This window comes from Mustelus asterias, chromosome 8, assembly GCF_964213995.1.
Source record: "Mustelus asterias chromosome 8, sMusAst1.hap1.1, whole genome shotgun sequence".
NCBI classification, from domain to species: Eukaryota; Metazoa; Chordata; class Chondrichthyes; order Carcharhiniformes; family Triakidae; genus Mustelus; species Mustelus asterias.
In genome coordinates, this window is record NC_135808.1 from 117885675 (window position 1) to 117910541 (window position 24867).

Genomic DNA, 24867 nt, shown 5'->3' on the forward strand with positions numbered 1-24867 from the left:
CCACACTGTAATGCTTGAAGCCACACTTCCCCTGGATGTTGATCTTATCATCAGGCACTCGGTAACGCGGAGAAATTGAGACCATAAGATAGAAGAGCAGAATTCTGCCATTCGGCCCATCGAGTTTGCTCCGTCATTCAACCATGGCTGATAAGTTTCTCAACCCTATTCTGCTTTTTCCCGTAACCTTTGATCCCTTTATCGATCAAGAACCTATCTATCTCTGTCTTAAATACACTCAGTGACCTGGCCTCCAGGAAATGAATTCCACAGATTCACCACCCTCCGGCTGAAGAAGTTCCTCCTCATCTCAGTTCTAAAGGGACGCCCCTTTACTCTGAGGCTGTGCCCTCGTCCCTAGTCTCTCCTATTAATGGAAACATCTTCCCCACATCCATTCTATCCAGGCCTTTCATTATTTTGTGAGTTTCAATGAGATCCCCCCTCATTCTTTTGTACTCCATCAAGCACAGACCTAGAGTCCTCAGATGCTCCTCATACATCAAGCTTTTCATTCCCGGGGTCACTCTCATGAACTTCCTCCGGGCCCTCTCCAAGGCCAGCACATCCTTCCTTAGATATAGGACCCAAAATTGTTCGCAATATTCTAAATAAAGGGTTGTTGGTATCAGCACCTAACCCACAGAAACACATCAAACTGCTTAGCTCCCTTGCTTGAAGTAAACTGCCTGACTATTGCAGAAGTGAAAACCTATATAGTTTAGAAATAACTGCGAGCGGTACGAACTGGAGTTCCATTTTAAGGCTTACAAGACCAGTTTGGACCAATACCAGTCATTTCCAAGTTTTACGCAGGTTTGCAAGAATGATACCTGGGCTTCAAGGGTTAAGTTACAAGGAGAAATTGGACAAATTAGCCCTTTATTCGCTCCAATTCAGAAAGTTGAGGGGTGATCTGATAGAAGTCTACAAAATATTTACAGGGTAAGACAAGGTGGATAAGGATAAACTGTTTCCACTTATTGAAGGCTCTAGAACCAGGGGCCAAAATCTAAAAATTAGGGCCAAGCCATTCAGGAGAGATTTTGGAAAATACTTCTACACGCAGAGAGTGGAGGAACTCTCTTCCTCAAACGCCGGTGGATGCTGGTTCAATTGTTAGGTTTATGTCTGAGAGAGACAATGTTTCATTGAACAGGGGTATCAAGTGGTATGGGCCTAGGGCAGGAACATGGAGTTAGGCCACAGATCAGCTATTGAATGGCCGAGTGGGCTCGAGGGGCTGAATGGCCTACTCCTGTTCCTATGTTCCCATATTGTTTTTTTACTAAAAACTCACTTTCAATCCAGCCACGCACTCCCTCAGAGTTAATTCTCTTTCTCTTGTGCCATAAGACTGTAAGAAGACCATAAAATATCGGAGCAGAATTAGGTCATTCGGCCCATTGAGTCTGCTCCGCCATTCAATGATGGCCTATAAGGGCGGCACAGTGGTTAGCACTGCTGCCTCACAGCGTCAGGGACCTGGGTTCGATTCCCGGCTTGGGTCACTCTCCGTGTGGAGTTTGCACATTCTCCCGATGTCTGCATGGGTTTCCTCTGGGTTCTCCGGTTTCCTCCCACAGTCCAAAGATGTGCGGTTTAGGTGGTTTGGCCATGCTAAAATTGCCCCTTAGTGTCAGGGGGACTAGCTAGGATAAATGTATGGGGTTATAGGGATTGTGAGTGGGATTGTGGTCGGTGCAGACTCAATGAGCCAAATGGCCTCCTTCTGCGCTGTAGGATTCTATGATTCTATAAGTTTCTCGACCCCATTCACCCGCCTTTTCCCCATAACCTTTGATCCCCTTACCAATCAAGAACCTATCTATCTCTGTCTTAAATATACTCAATGAACTGGACCCTCAGCCTTCTGTGGCAATGAATTCCATAGATTCACCACCCTCTGGCTGAAGAAATTCCTCCTCATCTTTGTTCTAAAGGGTCATCCCTTTATTCTGAGGCTGTGCCCTCAAATCCTAGTCTCTCCTACTAATGGAAACATCTTCCCCACGTCCACTCTATCCGGGCCTTTCAGTATTCTGTAAGTTTCAATGAAATCCCTCCTCATCCTTCTAAACTCCATCGAGTAAAGACCCAGAGTCCTCAAACGCTCCTCTTATGTCAAGTTTTTCATTCCCGGGATCACTCTTGCGAACCTCCTCTGGACCCTCTCCAAGACGAACACATCCGGGTCCATAGGACTCTTAAATCAGCCTCGCAGGTGGAGGATGCGGTCAAGAAGGCGTACGGCGTACTGGCCTTCATTAATCGAGGGATTGAGTTTAGGAGTCGGGAGATAATGCTGCAGCTTTATAGGACCCTGGTTAGACCCCACTTGGAGTACTGCGCGCAGTTCTGGTCACCTCATTACAGGAAAGATGTTGAAGCCATTGAAAGGGTGCAGAGGAGATTTACAAGGATGTTGCCTGGATTGGGGGGCATGCCTTATGAGGATAGGTTGAGGGAGCTTGGTCTCTTCTCCCTGGAGAGACGAAGGATGAGAGGTGACCTGATAGAGGTTTACAAGATGTTGAGAGGTCTGGATAGGGTAGACTCTCAGAGGCTATTTCCAAGGGCTGAAATGGTTGCTACGAGAGGACACAGGTTTAAGGTGCTGGGGGGTAGGTACAGAGGAAATGTCAGGGGTAAGTTTTTCACTCAGAGGGTGGTGGGTGAGTGGAATCGGCTGACGTCGGTGGTGGTGGAGGCAAACTCGTTGGGGTCTTTTAAGAGACTTCTGGATGAGTACATGGGATTTAATGGGATTGAGGGCTATAGATAGGCCTAGAGGTGGGGATGTGATCGGCGCAACTTGTGGGCCGAAGGGCCTGTTTGTGCTGTGGCTTTCTATGTTCTATGTTCTATCCTTCCTTAGCTACAGGGCTCAAATTTGCTCCAAGTATGCCTGTGATTGTCTGCTAACATCTTTGCATCCTCGTAGCTGTAGAAATCATTTCAAACCAAACAGGACATAAAAATATTCCATCTTCTAGCAAGCTGAGGCTTTGCTCATGAAATATTCTGCCAACTTCACGGAACTGTTCGTAGCTTGTTGCTCATTACTGGGAACTAGATGATCCGGATAATTAATAACAATTATTTTTTTAAATCAAGACAGTGGGTCAATAGAATGAATCTACTAATTAGAATTTGTGAATCAGAGGTCTGCCCTTTTTGCTTCCCATCTCTTATCTCCTGTCAGTAAAGCACCTCAAAAACATCAGAATGGTTCTGCTCCAGTTTACTGGTTTTAAAAAAAAATCTACATGATGTGGTTTTTTAATTAAAGTGTATACATGAGAGGATCTCAGATAAAAATCACATAAATGTCACCTTAACAGATGGTTTGCAGCCTGTGTTTTCAGAAAGTGCCGAAGTGTCATCCAAAGCTGAATTTATGGAAAGAGTTACAGGTTATCTAGTGGGACAATATCTCCAGCTTGATCAAAAGCATGTGGTGAAAGGAGGGAGTCTTCACTATAATGCAACAGCTGCGACACTTGCATTGTCGAATAATAAGGACATGAGAGGGCCGAGAAAATTCATCATACCCTGGAGAGGTCAGGCTTTGCTTGCACATTAGGGATTCCAACATATAGCTAACATCTGAGACCCTTGTTATCAATGAGACAATTTCCGATTGAAGCCACGCGCAGTGCTGCCATTATATGATTATGCAAAACCATCGCAATCAGTGTGATCGCACGGATGCCACAGGCTTCTTTCTTGGCCTTTCCCCTCACATCGCAGCAGTCACATCAACCTGTCTGAACAACTTGCCAACACACTTGCTTTACAGCCATTTATAAAACAAATGAAAATTTATCTGCCAGAAGAAATATTACATAAAAACTCGCGTCATTTGCCAGCGTAAAAATATCCGCCATGCATTATTAACACATGGGTAACCAAGGTGCAAATTTGAGGCCTTAGGCATAAATATTCAACCCAAGGCCTTGTAGTTAACCTGTTAACTCTCTCTCCCTTCCCAGCCTACTAGCCAGTTCCAACTAAAACAGGTGGCCACTTAATTTTATTATTCCAAAGTATATCTATTTACAATTTGAAATCAAATTTTAAGGATTGTACTTACGGCACAATAAATTGCACTGAAGTGCCCTATAAAATAGGACCTACACAACCTAATAAAACTGAAGAAACTAATTTCTATAACATATATATCATTCTGAAAATGTTAGTCACTCTATTTAATGTGCCGACTTTATGACATTCTTGTTTATTTAGTCTGATCAAGCTTAAAGGAATCTTTGCACTCAATGGCAAATGGCGGCGCTACCTTCCCCCAGGGAATCAGCGTAGTCTGTGTGGCTCAGATTTGGAGCATCAATATGCAAACAAAGCTCAAACATCAAGTCTTTAAGCAAGGGTCATGTGTGCTGGGGCTGCACAGCTACACCAAGGATCATAGAATTCCTACAGCGCAGAAGGAGGCCATTTGGCCCATCCAGCATGCACAGGCAACAATCCCACCCAGGCCCTATCCCCATAACCCCATGTATTTATCCTGTTCATCCTCCTGACAGTAAGGGGCAATTTAGCTTGACCAATCAACCTAACCCACACATCTTTGGACTGTGGGAGGAAACCGGAGCACCCGGAGGAAACCCACGCAGACACGGGGAGAACATGCAGATTCCGCACAGACAGTGATCAGAGGCTAGTATTGAACCTGGGTCCCTGGCGCTGTGAGGCAGCAGTGCTAACCATTGTGCCACCGTGCCACCTACAGCAGCACTTCTTACAACCATGAAGGGTGTGGAGGAAGATGGGTAACAGGTGAAGCAATGGTGCAGTGGTATTGTCATCGGACTAGTAATCCAAAGACCCGGGGTAATGCTCTGGGGACCCTGGTTCAAATCCCACCACAGCAGATATTGAATCCAATAAAAATCTGAAATTAGAAGTTTAATGGTGACCCGGTAATCATTGTCAATTGTCATAAAGACCCGTCTAGTTCACTAATGTCCTTTAGGGAAGGACATCCTTATCTAATCTGGTCTACATGTGACCCCAGGCTCACAGTAATGTGGTTGACTCTCAACTGCCCTCTGGAATCACCTCGCATAACACTCAGGTCAAGGACAATTAGGGATAACCAAGTCAGTGACGCCCACATCGCATGATCGAATAGAAAAAAACAGGGAAAGTTTGAGGGTGGGCGGGAGAAACAGAAATAGATTGATCGTTTAAAAAATAAATTTAAAAAAGGGATGAAAGAGACAAAGGGAAACCAAAAGAAAAAGAGAGAGAGAAATGTGAATTTATATTGCTGTGAAGAATTTAGCGACGGCTCTGTTTTTCACAGCAATGCAAAGAGGGAGCAATGTTTTCAATGCCTGCTTACTTCCCCATGAAATTGAGGAAGTCAGAGGTTCATGCATACATCATCAAGCAATAATTACTAGCTGGTTACTTGCAATGGTTACAGGCTGGTTAAGGCAAGGATAGGTAAATTTTTGAACAGTAAAGGAATTAAGGGTTATGGTGAGCGGGTGGGTAAGTGGAGCTGAGTCCACAAAAAGGTCAGCCATGATCTTATTGAATGGCAAAGCAGGCTCGAGGGGCCAAATGGCCTACTCCTGCTCCTGGTTCTTATGTTCTTATGGTTACTAGCTGGTTACTTGCAATGGTTACTGGCTGGTTACTTGCAATGGTTACTAGCTGGTTGCTAGCAATGATTACTAGCTGGTTACTTGCAATGGTTACTGGCTGGTTACTTGCAATGGTTACTGGCTGGTTGCTAGCAATGATTACTAGCTGGTTACTTGCAATGGTTACTGGCTGGTTACTTGCAATGGTTACTGGCTGGTTGCTAGCAATGATTACTAGCTGGTTACTTGCAATGGGTACTAGCTGGTTGTTAGCAATGGTTACTGGCTGGTTGCAGCAATGGTTATTAGCTGGTTACTTGCAATGGTTACTGGCTGGTTACTTGCAATGGTTACTGGCTGGTTGCTAGCAATGGTTACTAGCTGGTTACTAGCAATGGTTACTAGCTGGTTACTAGCAATGGTTACTGGCTGGTTGCAGCAATGGTTATTAGCTGTTTGTAAGCACTGGTTACTAGCTGGTTGATAGAAATGGTTACTAGCTGGTTACTGGCAACGGTAACTAGCTGGCCACTCTCCATCAGTGTGATTCTTACTCATTGAAGAGAAACGAGAAAACAGGCATCATTTTCCAGTTATTGAAGTGTTAACGGTTGCACAGTGAGCTGCCAAAGCCTCTCCCAACTTTAGCAATTTACTCTTCTTTTCCAGAGCTTCGCACGAGTGGCTTTTGTATGAGAGTCAATGCCCTTTGTCACCTTGTCTGGGCCATTTCATTCAGAGTGCATTCAATGATGCTTTTTAAAAAAACTATCCAGCAATTTCGAATCGCGTCGTTGACCGTATGCAGGGCTGAACCATCTTCATTCTGACAATTGGGGTCTATTTCTGCTGATGTAATGATCCCTCTAACTGGAGTGGAATTTAATATTCTGGCATGATTTAAGGTGGTAAAGGAAGCAATGGTACCACGAGGAAAGACTTGTTTTACACAGGAAGTGGTTAGGAGCTAGAATGCCAGAGTGTGTGGTGGATGCAGAGTCATTAAAGGCTTTCAAAAGAAAATTCCATAACTTTCTGAAAAGTAAAATAATTGCAAGGTTGCAAGGGAAAAGTGTGGGAGTGGAACGAGCTGAATAGCACTCATAGAACATAGAACATTACAGCGCAGTACAGGCCCTTCGGCCCTTGATGTTGCGCCGACCAGTGGAACCAATCTAAAGCCCCTCTCATCTACACTATTCCAATATCATCCATATGTTTATCCAATAACCATTTGAATGCTCTTAATGTTGACGAGTCCACTACTGCTGCAGGCAGGGCATTCCACGCCCTTACTACTCTGAGTAAAGAACCTACCTCTAACATCTGTCCTATATCTCTCACCCCTCAATTTAAAGCTATGTCCCCTCAGAGAGATGGTACAGATACGACAGACTGAATGGCCTCCTTCTGTGTAAGCCTGTAGTCGAAAAGGCGATGCTAAATGTGCAGGTCAAAAAGCAACGAGAGTAAGTCAATTAAAGATCTGACTTTCTGAAAGCAAACTGGGTTTAAGGAGCAGGTCATTTTTCTGAGGTGCAAGCTCAGCTCCTGCTCAAACCTCCTCTGCTGTCTGTCTTCGCTGGTTTCCTCCCACAGTCCAACCTTCACTAAATTAATATTTTCGGCCAAGCTTCCAGTTACTCCTCCCTGCTTGCTCCTTCATTTGCTCAACACCCATTCTCTTTTCTAACTCTAGATTTACCCCTTTGTTAAAACACCTTTGGGGGCAATCATATGAAAAAATTCTAAGTCCAGAATGAGTGTGAAAATGAGAGAGTTTCGGATCCGTTTTCTCGGCGAGTACAAATCTGGTGTCTTATGTACATAGTGCATAAAAAATCCTGAAATCCTGATTTCCGCCTGTAGAGGGAGTGGGTGGATATAAATCACCCGAAAGCTGGCTGATAGCAGCAGAGGTCACAATTGCGCGTGTGCACATCTCTGCTCTGAGAGCAGCAGAGACCTGTCACACAGCCTCTGCTGCTTTCAGCTGGCCTCCAAGGCCTAAACCTGGCCTCCCATCCCCCTGTTACCACGGGGCCCTGCAGCCAATTACGAGCACCCTCCGTGGCCGTACCAATCGACTCCTGCCCCGCCCTCCACTGATCGCAACTGCAGAGCGCGCAGCGGTGCCCCCCTTCTCCTGCCTTCCCCAATCAGCCTGCCCCCGGTCTGGACCCATTCCTCCAGTAGGCCCTGCCTCCTTGACACGGCCAGTCCAGTTCCACAGCACTGTGGAAGTTTCTGCAACCCCGGTTCTCAAAACAATGAAGGAGATTTTTTGGAGAGGAACTTCCTCCTCTGAGTCTGTCATACGGGTAATCATGAAGTTTACTCCCAATCATCAGAGTTGCCAAAATGAAGAAGTAAATGAGGATTGAAAATGAAGACAACAAAGAGATTATAAAATAAAAATAATTGGAAAACCCACCCTATTTGCTAAATGGCGAGGATTTTCAAAATGGTCTTTAGCTACTGTATATAAACCAGTTAGAACAAAGAACAAAGAAAATTACAGCGCAGGAACAGGCCCTTCGGCCCTCCAAGCTTGCACCGACCATGCTGTACGTCTGAACTAAAACCCCCCACCCTTCTGGGGACCATATCACTCTGTTACCATCCTATGGGGGTGGCACGGTAGCACAGTGGTTAGCTCAGCTGCCTCACAACGCCAGGGACCTGGGTTTGATTCCCGGGTTGGGTCACTGTTTGTGTGGAGTCTGCACATTCTCCTCGTGTCTGCGTGGGTTTCCTCTGGGGGCTCTGGTTTCCTCCCACAATCCAAGGATGTGCAGGTTAGGTGAATTGGCCATGCTGAATTCTCCCTCAGTGTACCCGAACAGGCGCTTGTGTGTGGCGACTAGGGGATTTTCACAATAACTTTATTGCAGTGTGAATGTAAGTCTACTTGTGACTAATAAACTTTGCTTTATTCATGTATTTGTCCAAACACCCCTTAAAAGTCGAGTTGTGAAAAGATTTCCGGTTGCGAAAAGATTGAATGAATTAGGATTTAACAAAACTAAAGTAAAGGGGAATGGACTGTTGAACACTGCAGCGACGATTATATTCCCTTTAAAGTTATTTAAAAAATTTTTAGGAGCCGTGCTTTTCCATTACAGCTTGGGTTCAAACTCAAGTCTCCACTTGTAATACTCTGGAGTAGACTAAGAATTTCACCCTGTCAGGAAGGACCAGGTAGTCTGTTGAGAAGGAATAAATCATAGACTTGGTCTGACAGAATGGGTTATGATGGCCAAAGTCAACGAGAAGAGAATGTCAGAACCATCAATTGAAGGAATAAGATTTCTAGTCATGAATAGCATAACTGAAGTGTCCAGCAGTGCTAAAATAAAAGGCTAAAAACGTCCATCACATCAGTTGCAGATGACTAAGTGCCATTATTATATTTTTTTTCTTGGTGTGAATCCCTGTTTCCTGATTTTTTTTTCTTGTTTTCTTTCTATTTCTCCGACTCTTTCTGTTCTTTATTTTTTAACTCTCTACAGTCCGCATGTTTTTATGATTTTTTAAAAAGTCTTTTTCTCCGTCCAGTGAAAGCCAGAATGTGAGGTCTATCTCGGGACTTCCTGTTCGCCCTTTGAGGCAAAGATGACCCATGCTCACCAGCTGTGGTGTTTTATCAGCTCAACTCAGTTGTGACTGTCTCAATATGGCGTGGATGTTTGACATGCCAGCTATGATGAGCACCTCAGTGTCTGGTATTTTGTTCTGCCATCTGATCATCAGAAGCTTCCAAAGGCAGCGCTAGTGAAAGTGATTGATCTTCTTGGCATGACACTGGTATACTGGCCAAGTCTCACATTTGTAGAGCAGGATGGGCAGGACTGTTGCTCTATAGACCTTCAGTTTGGGAGGTAAACTTATTCCTCCTCATTTCCATTCAAAGTCTGCCGAAGGCTACACTTGCTTTGGCAATTCTTGCAAGTGTCTCAGCATCAAGATAAACAGCTTGATTGTGAGTGTTGCTGAGATAATTGAACTTACCCATTGGGATTGACTTAGGCCTTTCCTGGATCAGGCTAATACATTACCTCGGCTTTCTTTGTATTGATCAGCAACGGTCAAAGTTGGCACCTACATTGCTGAGGAAGTCCATGCTACATTGCATGCCCAGATTTGAACTGGCACCTAGTGCACAGTCATCAGCAAACAGGACAACACGAGGCGACCATGGTCTTTGCCTGGAGTCATCTCAGATTGAGCATCTTCCTGTCCATGTGCAGTATCTGATTTCAATGCCAGGGTCACCACCATGGAAGGCATTGGAAAACAGTGCAGAGAAAAACATTCTGAAGTGGTTGGCATAGTATGGAGCCCCGTTTAACTCCATTAAAGACTGGGAGTGGGTTTGCAGGACACCTAGGGAATTGGGACTAGCTGAGCTTTCTTACAGAGAGCCGGCATAAGTGCACTAGGCCAAAAGGCCTCCTGTGCTGCAACCATTCTGTGATTTTATGATTCTGTTCTATGGGGGCGTTCTTACCACCTTGTCATGCCAGTCGATTGGCATGGCGAGTCGGTAAGATCAGGTGAGAGGCGAAAAATCAGATTCACACCCGGTTTCTTGCCTCTTGCAATATTACCAGCCCTGTTCTGCTGGCGGAATCAGCCTCGCGCCTGCACAATGGGGCCCCTACAGCTCAGCAAACGGCTTCCCAGCGTACATAGGGTCCACCCACTCCCCCTGCTGGCGAGAACCACATTTTGCCGTTACTTTTCGAAGTGCCGTATTATTGTATTTGGGAGCTCATCCAAAAAAACATGCGCGATTGTCTCCCATTTTCACGCTCGTTCGGCACTTAGCCTTTTTTTTGGTAAAATTTGTCCCAATAACTCTATGGCGGAATCATGAACATATCGAGAATGAGCGGTGCAACAGCACTCAGCACACCCATCCAATGTGGAAGATGAAATCTCAGAGCAGTAGGAGAGCAATGGAAAGATGGACCCACAGACCAGTTGACAGACGACGAGATACATCCTCAGCTTCCTAGCTCGTAAGATGGTCAATTCCGACGTGTTAAGGCCTACTTTGGGCTCAGAACAGCACCAATGCATGCACGTTTCAGACTTGGGACTGCTCATTGTTTTCCTATTGTTTGCGATGGACTCATAGGGATGCTTCCACACCAGAAATTGAAATTGCAAGAGGTAAGAGGAAATAATGCTAACTCCTCTCCGTCAGAACTTTCCCTTGATGCTCTGAAGGGCCAGAAACTAAGGATGTTGGGTTCCAGACCAACTTCCAGTCCCTTCACTTGCCCAGTCTCGAATCCTTCCACAAGAAAGAGCTCAACTTTGCTCTGCTAACTCTGGAACCTCTTCCTTTCGATCCATTTTCCCCCTTCCGCTCCCCTCCATCGCTCCTTCCTTTCCAGTGTTTTTCCGACACTCCAACCAGTGGTTGCATACTCAAAGTTCTTGCTGTTTCCTCAGAGGTTGGTTCAGATTGCTGACAACCTTGGCATTCGTCTGACCCTGAGCTGAGCTTCTCACTCCGTATCCTCACCATCACCAACCACTTCTACTTCTACCATAATATTGGCAACACCGGCCCACCTCAACCCATCTGCTGCTGAAACCCCCACCATACTATGCTACCTCCAGACGCAACTGTTTGAATGCCCTTCCATCCCTTAGAAACTTGAGGTCATCTAAAAATCAGCCTGCACCCTGATTGGCAACAAGTTCTTTTAACCCAGTGCCAGGCACTTGTTGACCTACATTGGCCCCTCCCAATCTCCACACAAAATGTGAAAATTACGGGCGGGATTTTAAGGCTTCGCTCCTCCCGAAACCATAACATCCCGCCCGAGGTCTACAAACCTTTCCATCGTCCGTCCCTCACCTGCCCCGATTCCCGTGGCGAGCGGAGCGGTAAAATTCCGGCCTACATTTTTGGAACTCAAGCCCATTAAAAAGATCCCGCATGTCCCTCTGAACAGGTAATTACGCTGTACAGAGCCATAGAGGTCTACAGCATGGAAACAGGCCCTTCGGCCCACCTTGTCCATGCCACCCTTTTTCTTTAACCACTAAGATAATCCCAATTGCCCGCGTTTGGCCCATATCCCCCTATACCCATCTTACCCATGTAACTGTCTAAACGCTTTTTAAAAGACAAAATTTGTACCCGCCTCTACTACCTCTGGCAACTTGTTCCAGACACTCACCACCCTCGCTGTGAAAAAATTGCCCGTCTGGACCTTTTTGTATCTCTCCCCTCTCACCTTAAAGCTGTGCCCTCTAATTTTAGACTCCCCTACCTTTGGGAAAATATATTGACCATTTAACTGATCTATGCCCCTCATTATTTTGTAGACCTCTATAAGATCACCCCTAAGCCTCCTACATTCCAGTCTATCCAGCCTGTCCTTATAACTCAAAGCATCAAGTACCAGTAGCATCCTAGTAAATCTTTTCTGCATTCTTTCTATAATAGGGTAACCAGAACTGTTTACCAAACTGACTTCACTGACACTACAATGGGGGTACAGATCCTATACTTCCACCTGAGGAATAAAAACTCCACTGGAAAAGTGTAAAAGACATGGCTAACCAGAGAAGCTAAGCATAATATTTGATTAAAAGAAGCTTACAATGTTGCCATGAAGATGAGTAAACCTGAGGATTGAGAGAGCTTTAAAAATCAACAGAGGATAACCAAGAAACAGAGTGGAGATGAACATGGATGCATACAGATCAGGTAGATAGAATATGAAAGTGGACTTGCAAAAAATATAAAAACAGATCAGTGGAGCCTTTACAGGTATGCAAAAAGGAAGAGCTTAGTGAATATTTTTAAATCAAGTACTTTATTCCCGTAAGAACTACTAATGAACTAATGGGGATTGTGCACTGAGCTTTATCGAAGAGGAATTGAAAGAGCTTTATACTTAGATACAGCAGCAGTCAATGCATGAAGCTACAAGATCTGAGAATATTAATATGTCGACCTGAGAAAATACCTGAAAGGTCAATGCGGTTCTGAGATTAGTGATGTAATTTTAACAAGGAATGTAAATTCAAAAGGTTCAAATGATGGCAGTAAACCTGAACTGGTTAGGTCACAACTGGAACATTGGGTCCGGTTCTGGTCACCACATTTCAGGAAGGATGTGAGGGCCCTTGAGAGTGTGCGCAGGGGAGATTTACTAGAGTGGCTCCAGGGATAAGGGATGGTAGTTACAGGTTGGAGAAGCTGGGGTTGTTCTCCTTGGAACAAAGGAAGCTGAGGAGAGATTTGATAGAAGTGTACAAGTTAAGGACAGCTGACAAAGGAAAGCGGTTCCCATAGGCTGATGGGACAAGGGTTTCTTCTTCAGGCGCCACGTTTTACAATGTTGTCGATCATGGCTCTCCAACTTCCATGGTCCTTAATAGCAGTCAACATCTTGGTGTTGTTCTCAAATCTTTATCCCAGCTCTGCTTCTTAAACTGTCAGTGTATTTCCTTCTTTGCCTTCCTCTTGTTCTGCCATAAGGATGAGGGGACACAGATATAGGTTCTTGGCAAGAGATGCGGTGGGGGGGGGTCAATGTGAGGATGAACATTTTCAAGAAGTGAGTGGTGATGACTTGCAACCAGCTGCCTATGAGAGTGGTTTAAGTGGAGATGATCAATGATTTCAAAAGGAAATTGGATAGGCATTTGAAGGAAATAAACTAGCTCTTAGGTTGTGATGAACAAAGCATCGTAGCTGTGAGGGACAGCTCGGTGGATAGGATATTGGTATGTAGATAGGCTGGAAAATTGGGCGGGGATCCTGGATTCAGGATTCAATCCTGGACCGGGGAGCGGCGCGGGCTTGGAGGGCCGAAGGGCCTGTTCCTGTGCTGTATTGTTCTTTGTTCTTTGCGAATAATATAACAGGGATATAATAACAGGGCGTTTAGAAATTTACAACATCAATGTCAGAGCCAACACTGATTTCCAAAGGGAAATTGCACTTGACAAACCTATTAGAGTGTTTTGAGAGTGCTGATAGCAGGGTAGATAAGGGAGAACCGGTGGACATGGTATATTTGGATATTCAGAAAGAATTTGTTAAGATACCATATAAAAGATAATTATAAAATATTAAAGCTTGTGAGATTGGGGGTAAAAAATCAGCATGATTTGAAGATTGGTTATTGGACAATGGGTTATTTCCAGAATAGGATGGTGTAATTAGTGGAACTCTGCAAGAATCAGCAACTGAACACATTATCAGTGATTTAGATGAGACGAGTTGATTGAACTAATGAGTTAAGTGTACTGTTTTCAAGGTTGCTAATGATGGAAAGCTAGGTAGCAAAGTAAACTGTGGGGAGGATGCAAAGAGGCTAAAAAAGAATTGGCCAAGAAGGTGACAGATGGAATATCGTGAGGAAATATAAATTATCCACCTTGATAGGAAGAACAGAACAGCAAAATTTTCTTATTATTTTATTTATTAGTCACAAGTCGATGTACATTGACACTGTAATGAAGTTACTGTGAAAATCCCCTAGTCGCCACACTCCGGCGCCTGTTCGGGTACACTGAGGGAGAATTTAGCATGGCCAATCCACCTAACCAGCATATCTTCAGACAGTGTGAGGAAGCCGGAACACCCGGAGGAAACCCACGCAGACACAGGGAGAATGTACAAACTTCACACAGACAGTGACCCAAGCCCAGAATTGAACCCAGGTCCCTGGCGCTGTGAGGCAGCAGTGCTAACCACTGTGCCACCGTGCTGCCCTTTAAAAGGTGAAAGAGCTGGAAAATGTTGATATTCAGAGGGATTGAGAACCCTCATACATGAATCACAGAAAATTAACATATACAGCAAGCAATTTGGAAGGTAAATGGTATGTGTTCAAAAAATAAAGGTAGGCCAGAATGTTACAGTTGTTCCCGGTGGGATTTTCACATCTTGCCACAATGAATGGAGATTTGACTGGGTGACAAATTCTCCAACTTTGCTGTAGCAGGAGTGCAGCATGAATGGCCGGTAAGATCGCACTCACAGTTTTTAAGGGATTTATATTTGTATTGGTAAATATTAGATATAAGGTATAGTTTTTAAGTGGGTTAAATTTAATGTTTCTGTGCCTGAAAGGATAAAACATATAGTTAGATTCATGCTGGGCAAAGGTGTTTGTACGTTTGGGGGGTTGGTTAAGTTTCTACTATGTTTCTATTGTACTTAGAGTGGGCTACGGCATGAAGAACAAATAGTAGTAGCAGGAGTGTTGCTTAGCAACAGGAGGGAACTTCCCAAAGGGAAGGGTTTTCTTTTGTTCTTAGTTTTAACTGGAAGCCAGAGTAGTTGGATACAAGATATTGGGGAGTAAACTTCTCTCAGCTCTGCCAAGAGAAGTTGGATAGGACAAGGACGTTGCAAAGATGCAAGCTTCCTGAGGGAATAAGATACAGCGCAGATAACCAGGGAATTGGGACAAATGAATGTTTATGATGACTGAAGTTAAGTGAACAGAGACCAAGGGATTGTTCAGAAGAATTCAAGAAAGAGTAAACAGAGTATTCTGATTTAAAGAGATGGATTTAAAGTGGGACAGCAGACTTCAAAGGTAAATGAAATGTTTCATGCCATTTTAATACAGCCGAGAGTTAAAGCAATTGTGAACAGTTTGCACAGCAGTCAAGATAAAGAAATCCTAAAAGTGGTTGGTGCAAAATCCTGAACTGGATTTGCTATTAAATGCGGAGCAAAGGTATTGTTTAAAAGAATCATTTAGAAAATGTGGATTGGATTTCGGAATGCAAACAGCTAAGGGAAAGCAGTATTGTGAACAAAGAATTTAAAGCGTGTTTTTGGGAGTGGAGTTTGGACATTCTCACGTGGCAAACAGAGACCAAAAGCATCTATAAGGATATAAATAGGAAGAGAATAGCTAAAGTAAATGTTGCCCTTTAAAGGACAATAGTGGTGAGGTATTAATGGGAAACACAGAGATGGCGGAGGCATTAACTAATATTTTGCCTCTGCCTCCGCTATAGAGAATAATGTAGATTTTCCAAAAACTGTCATTAATGCAGAGGAACTTGGTGCAATAACCACCACCTGGGAGAAGGTATTGAATAAATTAATGGGATTAAAGGCAGATAGGTCTCCGAGACCTGAAGGCCTGCACCCTATGGTATTAAAGGAGGTGACAGCAGAGATAGCGGATGCATTGGTTATGATATTTCAAAATTCCTTGGAAACACGCTAAAGGAGAGAGGCAAAAAGTAGTAAATGATAGGCCAGTTAGCTTGACCTCTGTGATGGGGAAGTTGCTGGAATCAATCAGTAAGGAGGAGATGAATGAGTATTTGGAAAGACGAAGCTCAATCCACCATTGTCAACATGGTTTTATGAAGGGAAGTTCATGCTTGACAAACTTACTCAAGTTCTTTGAGGACATAACCAACAAGGTGGGTAGTGGGGAACCTGTGGATGTTGTATATCTGGACTTCCAGAAGGCATTTGACAAGGTACCGCATAAAAGACTGATGCAGAAGGTGAGATCGCAGGGGATTGGAGGTAGAGTACTGGAATGGATAGAGGATTGTCTGACTGACAGAAAGCAGAGGATCAGCATAAATGTGTCCTTTTCTGGCTGGTGAAATGTGACTAGTGGGTGCTGCAGGGGTCAGTCCTCGGACCTCAACTCTTTACAAACTATATAAATGATCTGCAAGCAGGGATAGAGTGTAACATAGCAAAATTTGTGAATGATGCTAAAATAGGTGGGAAAGTGAAGAGGATATGAAGATTTTGTAGACGGATATTGATAGGCAAGGAGGATGGGCCAAAATTTGGCAGGGTTGAGTTTAATATGGATAAGTGTGAGTTTATCCATTTTGGCAGAAAAAATAGAAAGGCAAATTAAATAGAAAGCAGATTCAAAATGCATCCAGGCAGAGGGATCTGGCTGTCTATGTTCATGAATTACAGAAAGTCAGTATGCAGATGCAGTATGTAATAAAAAAGGCAAATGGGATGTTGGCATTTATTGCAAAGGGACCGGAGTATAAAAGTAGGGAATTGTTGTTACAGTTGTATAGGGCGTTGGTGAGACCACATCTGGAGTATTGTGTCCAGTTTTGGTCTCCTTAGGATGTGGTGGCATTGGAGGCAGTTCAGAAGAGGTTCACCAAATTGATTCCGGGGATGAAAGAGTTGACATAAGAGGAGAGATTCAACAGTTTGGGCGTATATTCGCTGGAGTTTAGAAAGATGCGAGGGGATCTGATCAAAGTATGTAAAATTTTAAAAGGGATTGATAAAGTAAATGTAGACCAAATGTTTCCTCTTATGGGGTGATCTAGAACAAGAGGTCACAGGTCTAGGTAGTGAGGCAGTAGATTTAAACCTGCGATGATACCCATAGCGCGGTAGAGTCTGAATCGTTGAATGGTTTCAATAAAGAGATAAATATATTTCTAATTTTAAAAAGAGATAAGGGAATATGGGGGACAGGTGCGGAGGTGGATTTGAGACTAGGGAGAGATCAGCCATGATCAGATTGAATGGCGGAGCAGGCTGGAAAGGCTGAATTTGCCTACTTCTGTTCCTAATTCCTATGTTCCTTTGTTCCATTCATCTATGGAGGATTCTGAGACAAAATCCACAGACACTAATTTGGGTTCAGAGTGGAGTATGTGTATTTGACCACAGCCAATTTGTGTGCTTAAAAGGGACTTTGTGTTAATGGGACCATCGTACCTTAAGATGTACTTTGTAATCCGTGTTAATCATAAATCATGTGTGTATTTGTTAAGATAAGGGAGGAGTAAAGGAGTGTTGTAGAATAATTCAATATTTCATGTTTAATAAATGTTTTTTCCTTGTTGTTAAAACTAATTAGCAGTCCTTTGACTCTGTTCCCCCGCATTTGATGAATCAATGTTCCATTCCGGGACCTTCTGTCCAGTTATAACACCAACTGGGATTGTGAGATGTGTTATCCTTTATTGTAAGGGGTTTGTGGTATAAGAGGAAAGAAGTCATGCTGTAGTTATATAGGACTCAGAGTGAATACCTGAAATACTGTTTACAGTTAGCTAAGCAAGGATGTGAGGAATGCAATGAAGATTCACTAGTTTGATTCCTGGTAGGAGGGCCATGCCATGAGGAGAAATTGTGTAGATTGGGCCTATATTTTCTCGAGTTTAGAAGAATGAGAAGAAGAATTATAATCAGCATGATCAAATTGAATGGTGGAGCAGACTTGAGGGGCCGAATGGTCTACTCCTGCTGCTATTTTCTATGTTTCTATGAGAGGTGATTCCATTGAGACGTATAAAAATGATAGAGGGGTTGATGTTGAGATGACAGAATGTTTCGCCTGGGTGAAAATTCCAGAACAAGGGAACGTAGCGTCAAGATAAGGGATGTCCACTTAGGACTGAGCTGAGGAGAAATTTCTGCACTCAAAGGGTTGTGAATGTTTGAAACTCACTGCCCCGGAGGGCTGTGGAAATTCAGTCAATGAGAATGTTGAAGACAGAGGTCAGTAAATCTTTGGCACAATAAGAAGTCTCACAACACCAGGTTAAAGTCCAACAGGTTTATTTGGAATCATGAGCTTTCGGAGCACTGCCCCTTCATCAAGTGATGAAGGGGCCTGATGAAGGGGCAGCGCTCCGAGAGCTCATGCTACCAAATAAACCTGTTGGACTTTAACCTGGTGTTGCAAAATTTCTTACTGTGCCAACCCCAGTCCAATGCCGGCATCTCCACATCACAGTAAATCTTTGGACACTAAGGAAAGCAAGGGATATGGAGAGAAGGCAGGAAGGTGGAGTGAATGTAAAGATTTAGTCATGATCTTATTGAAGGCTGGAGCTGCCTCAGGGAACCCTGTGACTTACTCCTGCCCCTTTCTCCTATGCTCTTATGTTCCATCACTGACTAAGCATTAAATGCTTAAAGGCTAACCCTTGCTATCAAGCGCATGTAATATTTAATCGTGATTTTTGAAAAAAGAACTTAAGCTTCCAATATTTCAGGGCCTGTCTGGCTGTGTGCCATCTAACTGACACCTCTGAGTTCAAAGCTGCACATTCTATTGTTGGCTGATAACAGTTCACATGAAGTAATTTGTCAATTCTCTGTGAGTTGAGAATAGTAGAATACTGTACCATGCAGAGAAACATAGATGCTACAAAGCAGCGTGGAACCTCAGACATGAATTCGACATGCCAGCGTCTATTCTCTCAGTACAGAACATCTGTCACATTTATTTCAGTTCCGAGGCTTGGAACAGTTAGTGTCCGTGATGTAGTTTCCCGTGGGTTGCTCAAATTCACAAGCTACTAAGTAGTTCGATTTAATCAGCTTAAATGTCATTTTTAGTTATAGCTTTTTAAATGAAAGATACAGGGCACGATCTTACCAGCTCACTGCGCCAGTTGATCAGCGTGGTGAGCTGGGAAGATTGCGTGGGAGATGAAAAAAAACGATTTACACCGGGCGTGAGTTGATTTTGTATCCTCCCAGCCCTGTTTTGCCAGTGAGAACAGCTTTGCTCCCAGAGAGGGCCTGAAACCTATTTACATAAAACTGAGGTAAGTTTACCTGCTGTCCTGCTCCCACACAGCTACTTCTGGTCTTACGACTGCTTCCCTCTCGCACTACAGTAGCGGAGACCAGGCGCCATGACGGGGGGACCGGAGGCCATTGAAGGGGGGCATGCAAAAGAGGGGGTGGGTCGTGATGGGAGGAGGGGGCATGTCGCGGGTCCACCAAGGGACTCGCTGGGAGAGTCCTGATGCTCAATGCTGGCAACCTGTTTTGTTTTGGATGGGGTAGCAATACCACCAGTGATGGGGGGGCGGGGGGGTGGCGATGTTCGTGGAGGGTGGCGGGGGAGGGGAAAGAGGTCTCCCAGTTCAGTAGGAGATCGTGGCGCCCTGTGCAATGGCGCCCAAATGCTCTGAAGCTGGCTTCCCAACGTACTTAGGCTATGCACCCGCCCCCCCCAACTCCCGTGACATAAAGTTCTAGCTGTCAGAAAGACTGACAGAGTTCGGGAAGATTGCGATGCCGAGCTTGCCCAAAAGAGTTTTCAGACTTTTATGACGATCGTTTGGGGTAAGATTCTGTCCACAGTGTTATCAGTTTGTCTTGGATGGGAGTGCACAATGGGTGATTAGTGACTGACAGCTCATTTTCCACTCTGCCTATTTTTGCTTCCCATTTATTTCAATGGGAAAGAGAATCGGGTGGGATGCATAACAAGCTGACAGCTTTACTATTACCCATCCTGTGCTGCAGCAGAAGACAAGCTCACAGCCTCAAACACGTCTCACCAAAATCAGTTTTGCGCATCCCCTCTTTGATACCTGGTGGTTCTGTAGCCATGGAATGATGGTCAAGTTCAGCCCTGTCTTAATTTTTAATATTTCAGAAACTGTTTGCATAGAAATTCCCACATGAATAGAGGCTATTTGTCCTATTGTTTATGTGCTGGTGCTAGCTACTGTAATTCCAATTTCCCTGACATTTTGCCTACCCTTGAATGTGTTTGTTTCTTCAGCTGTTCAATTCCTCATGTTCTCCCTTCCCCCGCCTCCTCTCCCGCTGACCTATCTGTTGAACTGACCGCCACTGGTGTGACTGCACTGTGGTGATTCTCAGTGTCACGGCGCTCGGCACTGCTGTGAGTTGACATGGATTTTGAGTCCACACAACTCAGCTTCCAAACTGAGTGGACCTGGTCAAAAGTGAATTTAATTAGAACAGTATCATCATAAAATGATCAGTTCATGAAAAGTATGCAAAGCGTTATCCATTGAGATGGTGGGATACAGTAAAAATGATTACATTTCAGTTCACTAGGTGATGGCCTCGTACTCTTATCGCTAGACTATTGGTTCCAGGAACTCAGCTGATGTTCTGGGTTAAAATCCCGCCATGGCAGATGATGGAATTTGAATTCAATTTAAAAAATCTGGAATTAAGGATCCATTAAGATGACCATGAAACTATTATTGGAAAAACCCATCTGGCTCACTAGGGTGGCACAGTGGTTAGCACTGCTGCCTCACAGTGCTAGGGACCCTGGTTCAATTCCTGGCTTGGGTCACTGTCTGTGCAGTCTGCATGGTGTCTGCGTGGGTTTCCTCCGGATGCTCAGGTTTCCTCCCACAGTCTAAAAGACATGCTTGTTAGGTACATTGGCCATGCTAAATTCTCTCTCAATGTACCTAAACATGCGCTGGAGTGTGGCGACTAGGGGGATTTTCATAGTAACTTCATTGCAGTGTTAATGTAAGCCTACTTGTGAAAATAATTAAACTTTAGGGAAGGAAATCTGCTGTCCTTGGTCGAGCCTATATGTGACTCCAGAGCCACAGCAATGTGGTTGATTCTCAATTGCCCTCAGGCAACTAGGGATGGGCAATAAATGCTGGCCAGCCAGTGACGCCCATGTCCCATGAATGAAAAATTAGCATTCACTCAAATGACAATGGTGGGTGGAGGGGACCAGAGAACAAGGACTCCATGTTGAGCATGTTCATCTCAGTGACTCTCTAACATGCACAGAAACAATTTAAAATGCCCAACCCATCTGATATGCAGGGCTGCATTTGTGAATTGAAATTATTACATGCAAATAAACTTATGTTCACTGCTTACTTAAAGAATTGGGAAATGTTCCAATTTTTCTTGAAAAGAAGTTAAGTCTGGAATTATTTAACTGCAGGTTAAATTGCTGTGCTCCCTTTTTCTGATATTTAGAATTTCCAAATATAATTGCTCTAATCTGACAATCCTTTGTGATTTTTTATGTTAACCCTTTCTGCGCTGAGAATGAGTTATATCACTTTGGACAGGATCAGACTGTGAATGCAGCAGCTGATATAATTTGTCGTGTATAATGACAGTCCAGCATCTTCAAATGGATCAGTGAATGACATTGTTGCATCTTTGAAACAATCTTGTCAATGATTCTAGTTCTGGCGCTCAATTGGCTGGGTTTAATTTCATAGGGTGAGATTGGTAACAACTTAAATAAACAAATAAATGAATACTCATTTTGAAGCCATGTGCAAGGTCACACATCAAGCTAGCAAAATAAAACATGGCTTGTACCAGTGTGCACTGTTTCACAAATAGCCCAGCTAAGTCCGTTCTACAATTTATCGGTAATAATTGCAAATTAACCATAGTGGCACAGTGGTTAGCACTGCTGACTCACTGCGCCAGGGACCCGGGTTCGATTCCCCGCTTAGGAGTCTGCATGTTCTTCCCATGTCTGCGTGGGTTTCCTCCGTGTGCTCCGATTTCCTCCCACAGTCCAAAAGATGTGCAGGTTAGGTGCATTGGCCGTGCTAAATTCTCCCTCAGTGTACCCAAACAGGCGCTGTAGTATGGCGACTAGGAGATTTTCACAGCAACTTCATTGCAGTGTTAATGTAAGCCTACTTGTGACACTAATCAATGAATAAACATTAAACAATTCAGATTATAGATGAATCCCATTGTACAGTTCATTAATAGTGACCATTGTTTTAACAACAAAGAACAAAGGAAAGTACAGCGCAGGAATAGACCCGTCGGCCCTCCAAGCCCATTTTGCCTGACTACACCTTTGTGAAGCACCTTGGAATTATTTTTTCTGTATTAAATGTGATTTATAAATGTAGGATGTGTGTTTTGATTCCAATTTCTTTATCTAACTTTTTAAAAATTCTCTTTACAGGCCATAATCTTTGACCCTCAGACGCACCTTCCTCGCGTTACTGCTGACTGCACAGGTTGTACCCTTTGCTACAGTGTCTGTCCCATCATTGATTGCATTACAATGGTTCCCCGTTTAACACCTTACGAACCAAAGAGAGGTATTCCTTTGTCGGTCGGACGAGTTTGTTGAGTTGACATGGTCCGGCACTGAAACATGACTTAACATCCATATCTACCTAAAAGCATTGATTTAGTTGTTCATGATATAAGATGACAAATTGCTGTTATTTCCAAAGTATTGATTTTTACTTACTAATCCTAGTTGCTGCAACCTTGCATTTCCCAATTAGCCAACTGCAATTGAATAAAAGGGTTTATGTTATAAGAACTGTTCTATGTTAATAATCAATAAGCAACACATTTAATGTCAAGCTCGTAAAAAGCAGTGGCGACGCAGGTGTGCAATGTACACATCCATATGTATAATTTGCATGGAACTAATGATTTCTACAATCTGTTTTCACTGCACCTGTATTGCAAACAGGCAGCAGAAAATGAAAAATAAGCCTCCCTCTGTTACTTTTTGAGTTATTTTACATAATAAGGAGAACATTTAATGTAGAGGAACAGAGATATTTCCAGCGTTGTAAGTAATGTGACTAATGTGGCCGTCCAGCTCAGTTGGCTGGACGGCCACTTTGTGAGACAGAGAGATGACAACAGTGTAGGTTCAATTCCTGTACCGGCTGAGGTTATTCATGAAAGTCATGCCTTCTCAACCCTGCCCCTTGCCAGAGGTGTGCTGATTCTCAGGTTAAATCACCACCAGTCTGCTCTCCCCTTTAAGGGACTATGGCAACTTTACCTTTTACATGGAAATTTACTATTTTGTCTTTCTAATAATTAATTCTTATTCGTCTGGTTTTAAAGTTGAATTTACTGCACAAACATATTTTGTTGCCAATGATCACAATTACGAATGTGAATTAAATTGAATTAATTGTTTAAGTAGCAACTTACGAGTTGCAGAGATTTGGGGCAGAATTTTCCATTTTGGACCAGGACTCTGCCGTTGGGGTCAAATGCAGGTCCCAATCCCACGCAGTATCAGGAATAGTCACACAACATCAGTTTTGTCTTGGTTGGTCTATTAGTGGCCAAAGGGCGTGCTCGCCATCTACGACCAGGACAGCGGGTGCACTTTTGAGGCTGACCAGGCCAAAATGGGGCCTTTCAGCATGTAAGCAGCTGCAGCCTGACACTGCAGGTAAGGGAAGAGAGAGGGCGCCTCCATCTTGTGGCACCCTCTCAGAACTCTGGAAGAAATTGGCCTAAACAAAATGGCACCAGCTGCTGAACCAGCATTGCAAAATGGAAGCCCCCCCCCCCCCCCCCCCCCCCGCCCCACTCCTACTTGGTACCTTCATGCTCGCCATCTTCTGGTATTTTATAAATTGACCCAGAGGTTCAGTGTTGTGTGCTGGTTCAGAGCTTGAGTAAGGGCTTCCTTATATTTTGTAGCAATGTGATTGAACCTAACACAACAATAATGAACTCCTTTAAAACGAATCTGTGTGAAGATTTGGTTTTGGTATTGAGTACATCTCAGAGGGCTAACTGGGGTAAGAAATATATCGTGATATCATCCCAGAAGGGGAAAAAAAACAGCAAAACGGGGAAATAGGAATACCGATCTGAACTGCCTTTTTCCTCTGGGATTTGTGGAATGCAACCAATCAAGTAGGAATAATTCAGATTGTGACACTAAGATTTTGACCTAATTCTTTACATTATTGGATGCATTGTTATTCACCTTTGCTCAACAATCTAATTAAGTTAGGATGTTTGCAAATGGTAACTGCTTTATGGATCTGTACTTTGAATAATTTGTTTAATAAATATATCAATAATTACTAGTCCTCTCTTTTTTTAGTTCTTTGCACCATTTGATTATATCTTGCTCAAAATAAAAAAAATTATAAAATTCTATGCTATTTCGATCATCTTTGTTTCAGTGAGGTGTATTGATGCTGGACCAAGCCTTAAGGTACAACATTAGAGAATTGCAACTTGCCAGCATCCAACTGTTTATATATTCCATTGTAAAATTATTCATAATTGATTTTTTTATGTGCAATTATTTTTTTCAAAAAGTCAGTGCATTTGCAGTAGGATCAAATTTAATTTTGCAAAACATCGAAGTTACTCTTATTTTCCTTCAAAATTCTTCACTCGGCCAACATCACGAATAACACTCATTTAATTGCTGATTGTCGGGTCTTGGGGTATATAAACCGGCTGCCATGTTTGCTTGCACATCAGTGACTGTACTTGGTAGAAAGTAATTCAGGTGAATTCCTTCGAAATATTTCTCAGAGACAGGATGAGGCACCATATAAATTCCACAAAATAAGGCCGCACCTGGAGCATTATGTGCAGTTTTGGTGTCCTTATCTGAGGAAGGATGTCCTTGCTATAGAAGGAGTACAGCGAAGGTTTACGAGGCTAATTTCTGGGATGGCAGGGCTGTCATATGAAGAGAGACTAAATTGATTTGGATTA

General features: G+C 43.5%; 1 protein-coding gene across 1 annotated transcript in view; it reads left to right on the forward strand.

Annotated features, from left to right (window-relative positions):
• Nucleotides 1-24212, forward strand: part of LOC144497479 (dihydropyrimidine dehydrogenase [NADP(+)]-like) — a 760900-nt gene extending 736688 nt beyond the window's left edge. The window contains exon 23 of the mRNA XM_078218814.1: nucleotides 22325-24212. Within this exon, the coding sequence (XP_078074940.1) occupies nucleotides 22325-22495 (171 nt within the window). The 3' untranslated portion in view covers nucleotides 22496-24212. The remainder of the gene's footprint in view (nucleotides 1-22324) is intronic.
• Nucleotides 24213-24867: the final 655 nt, after the last annotated feature.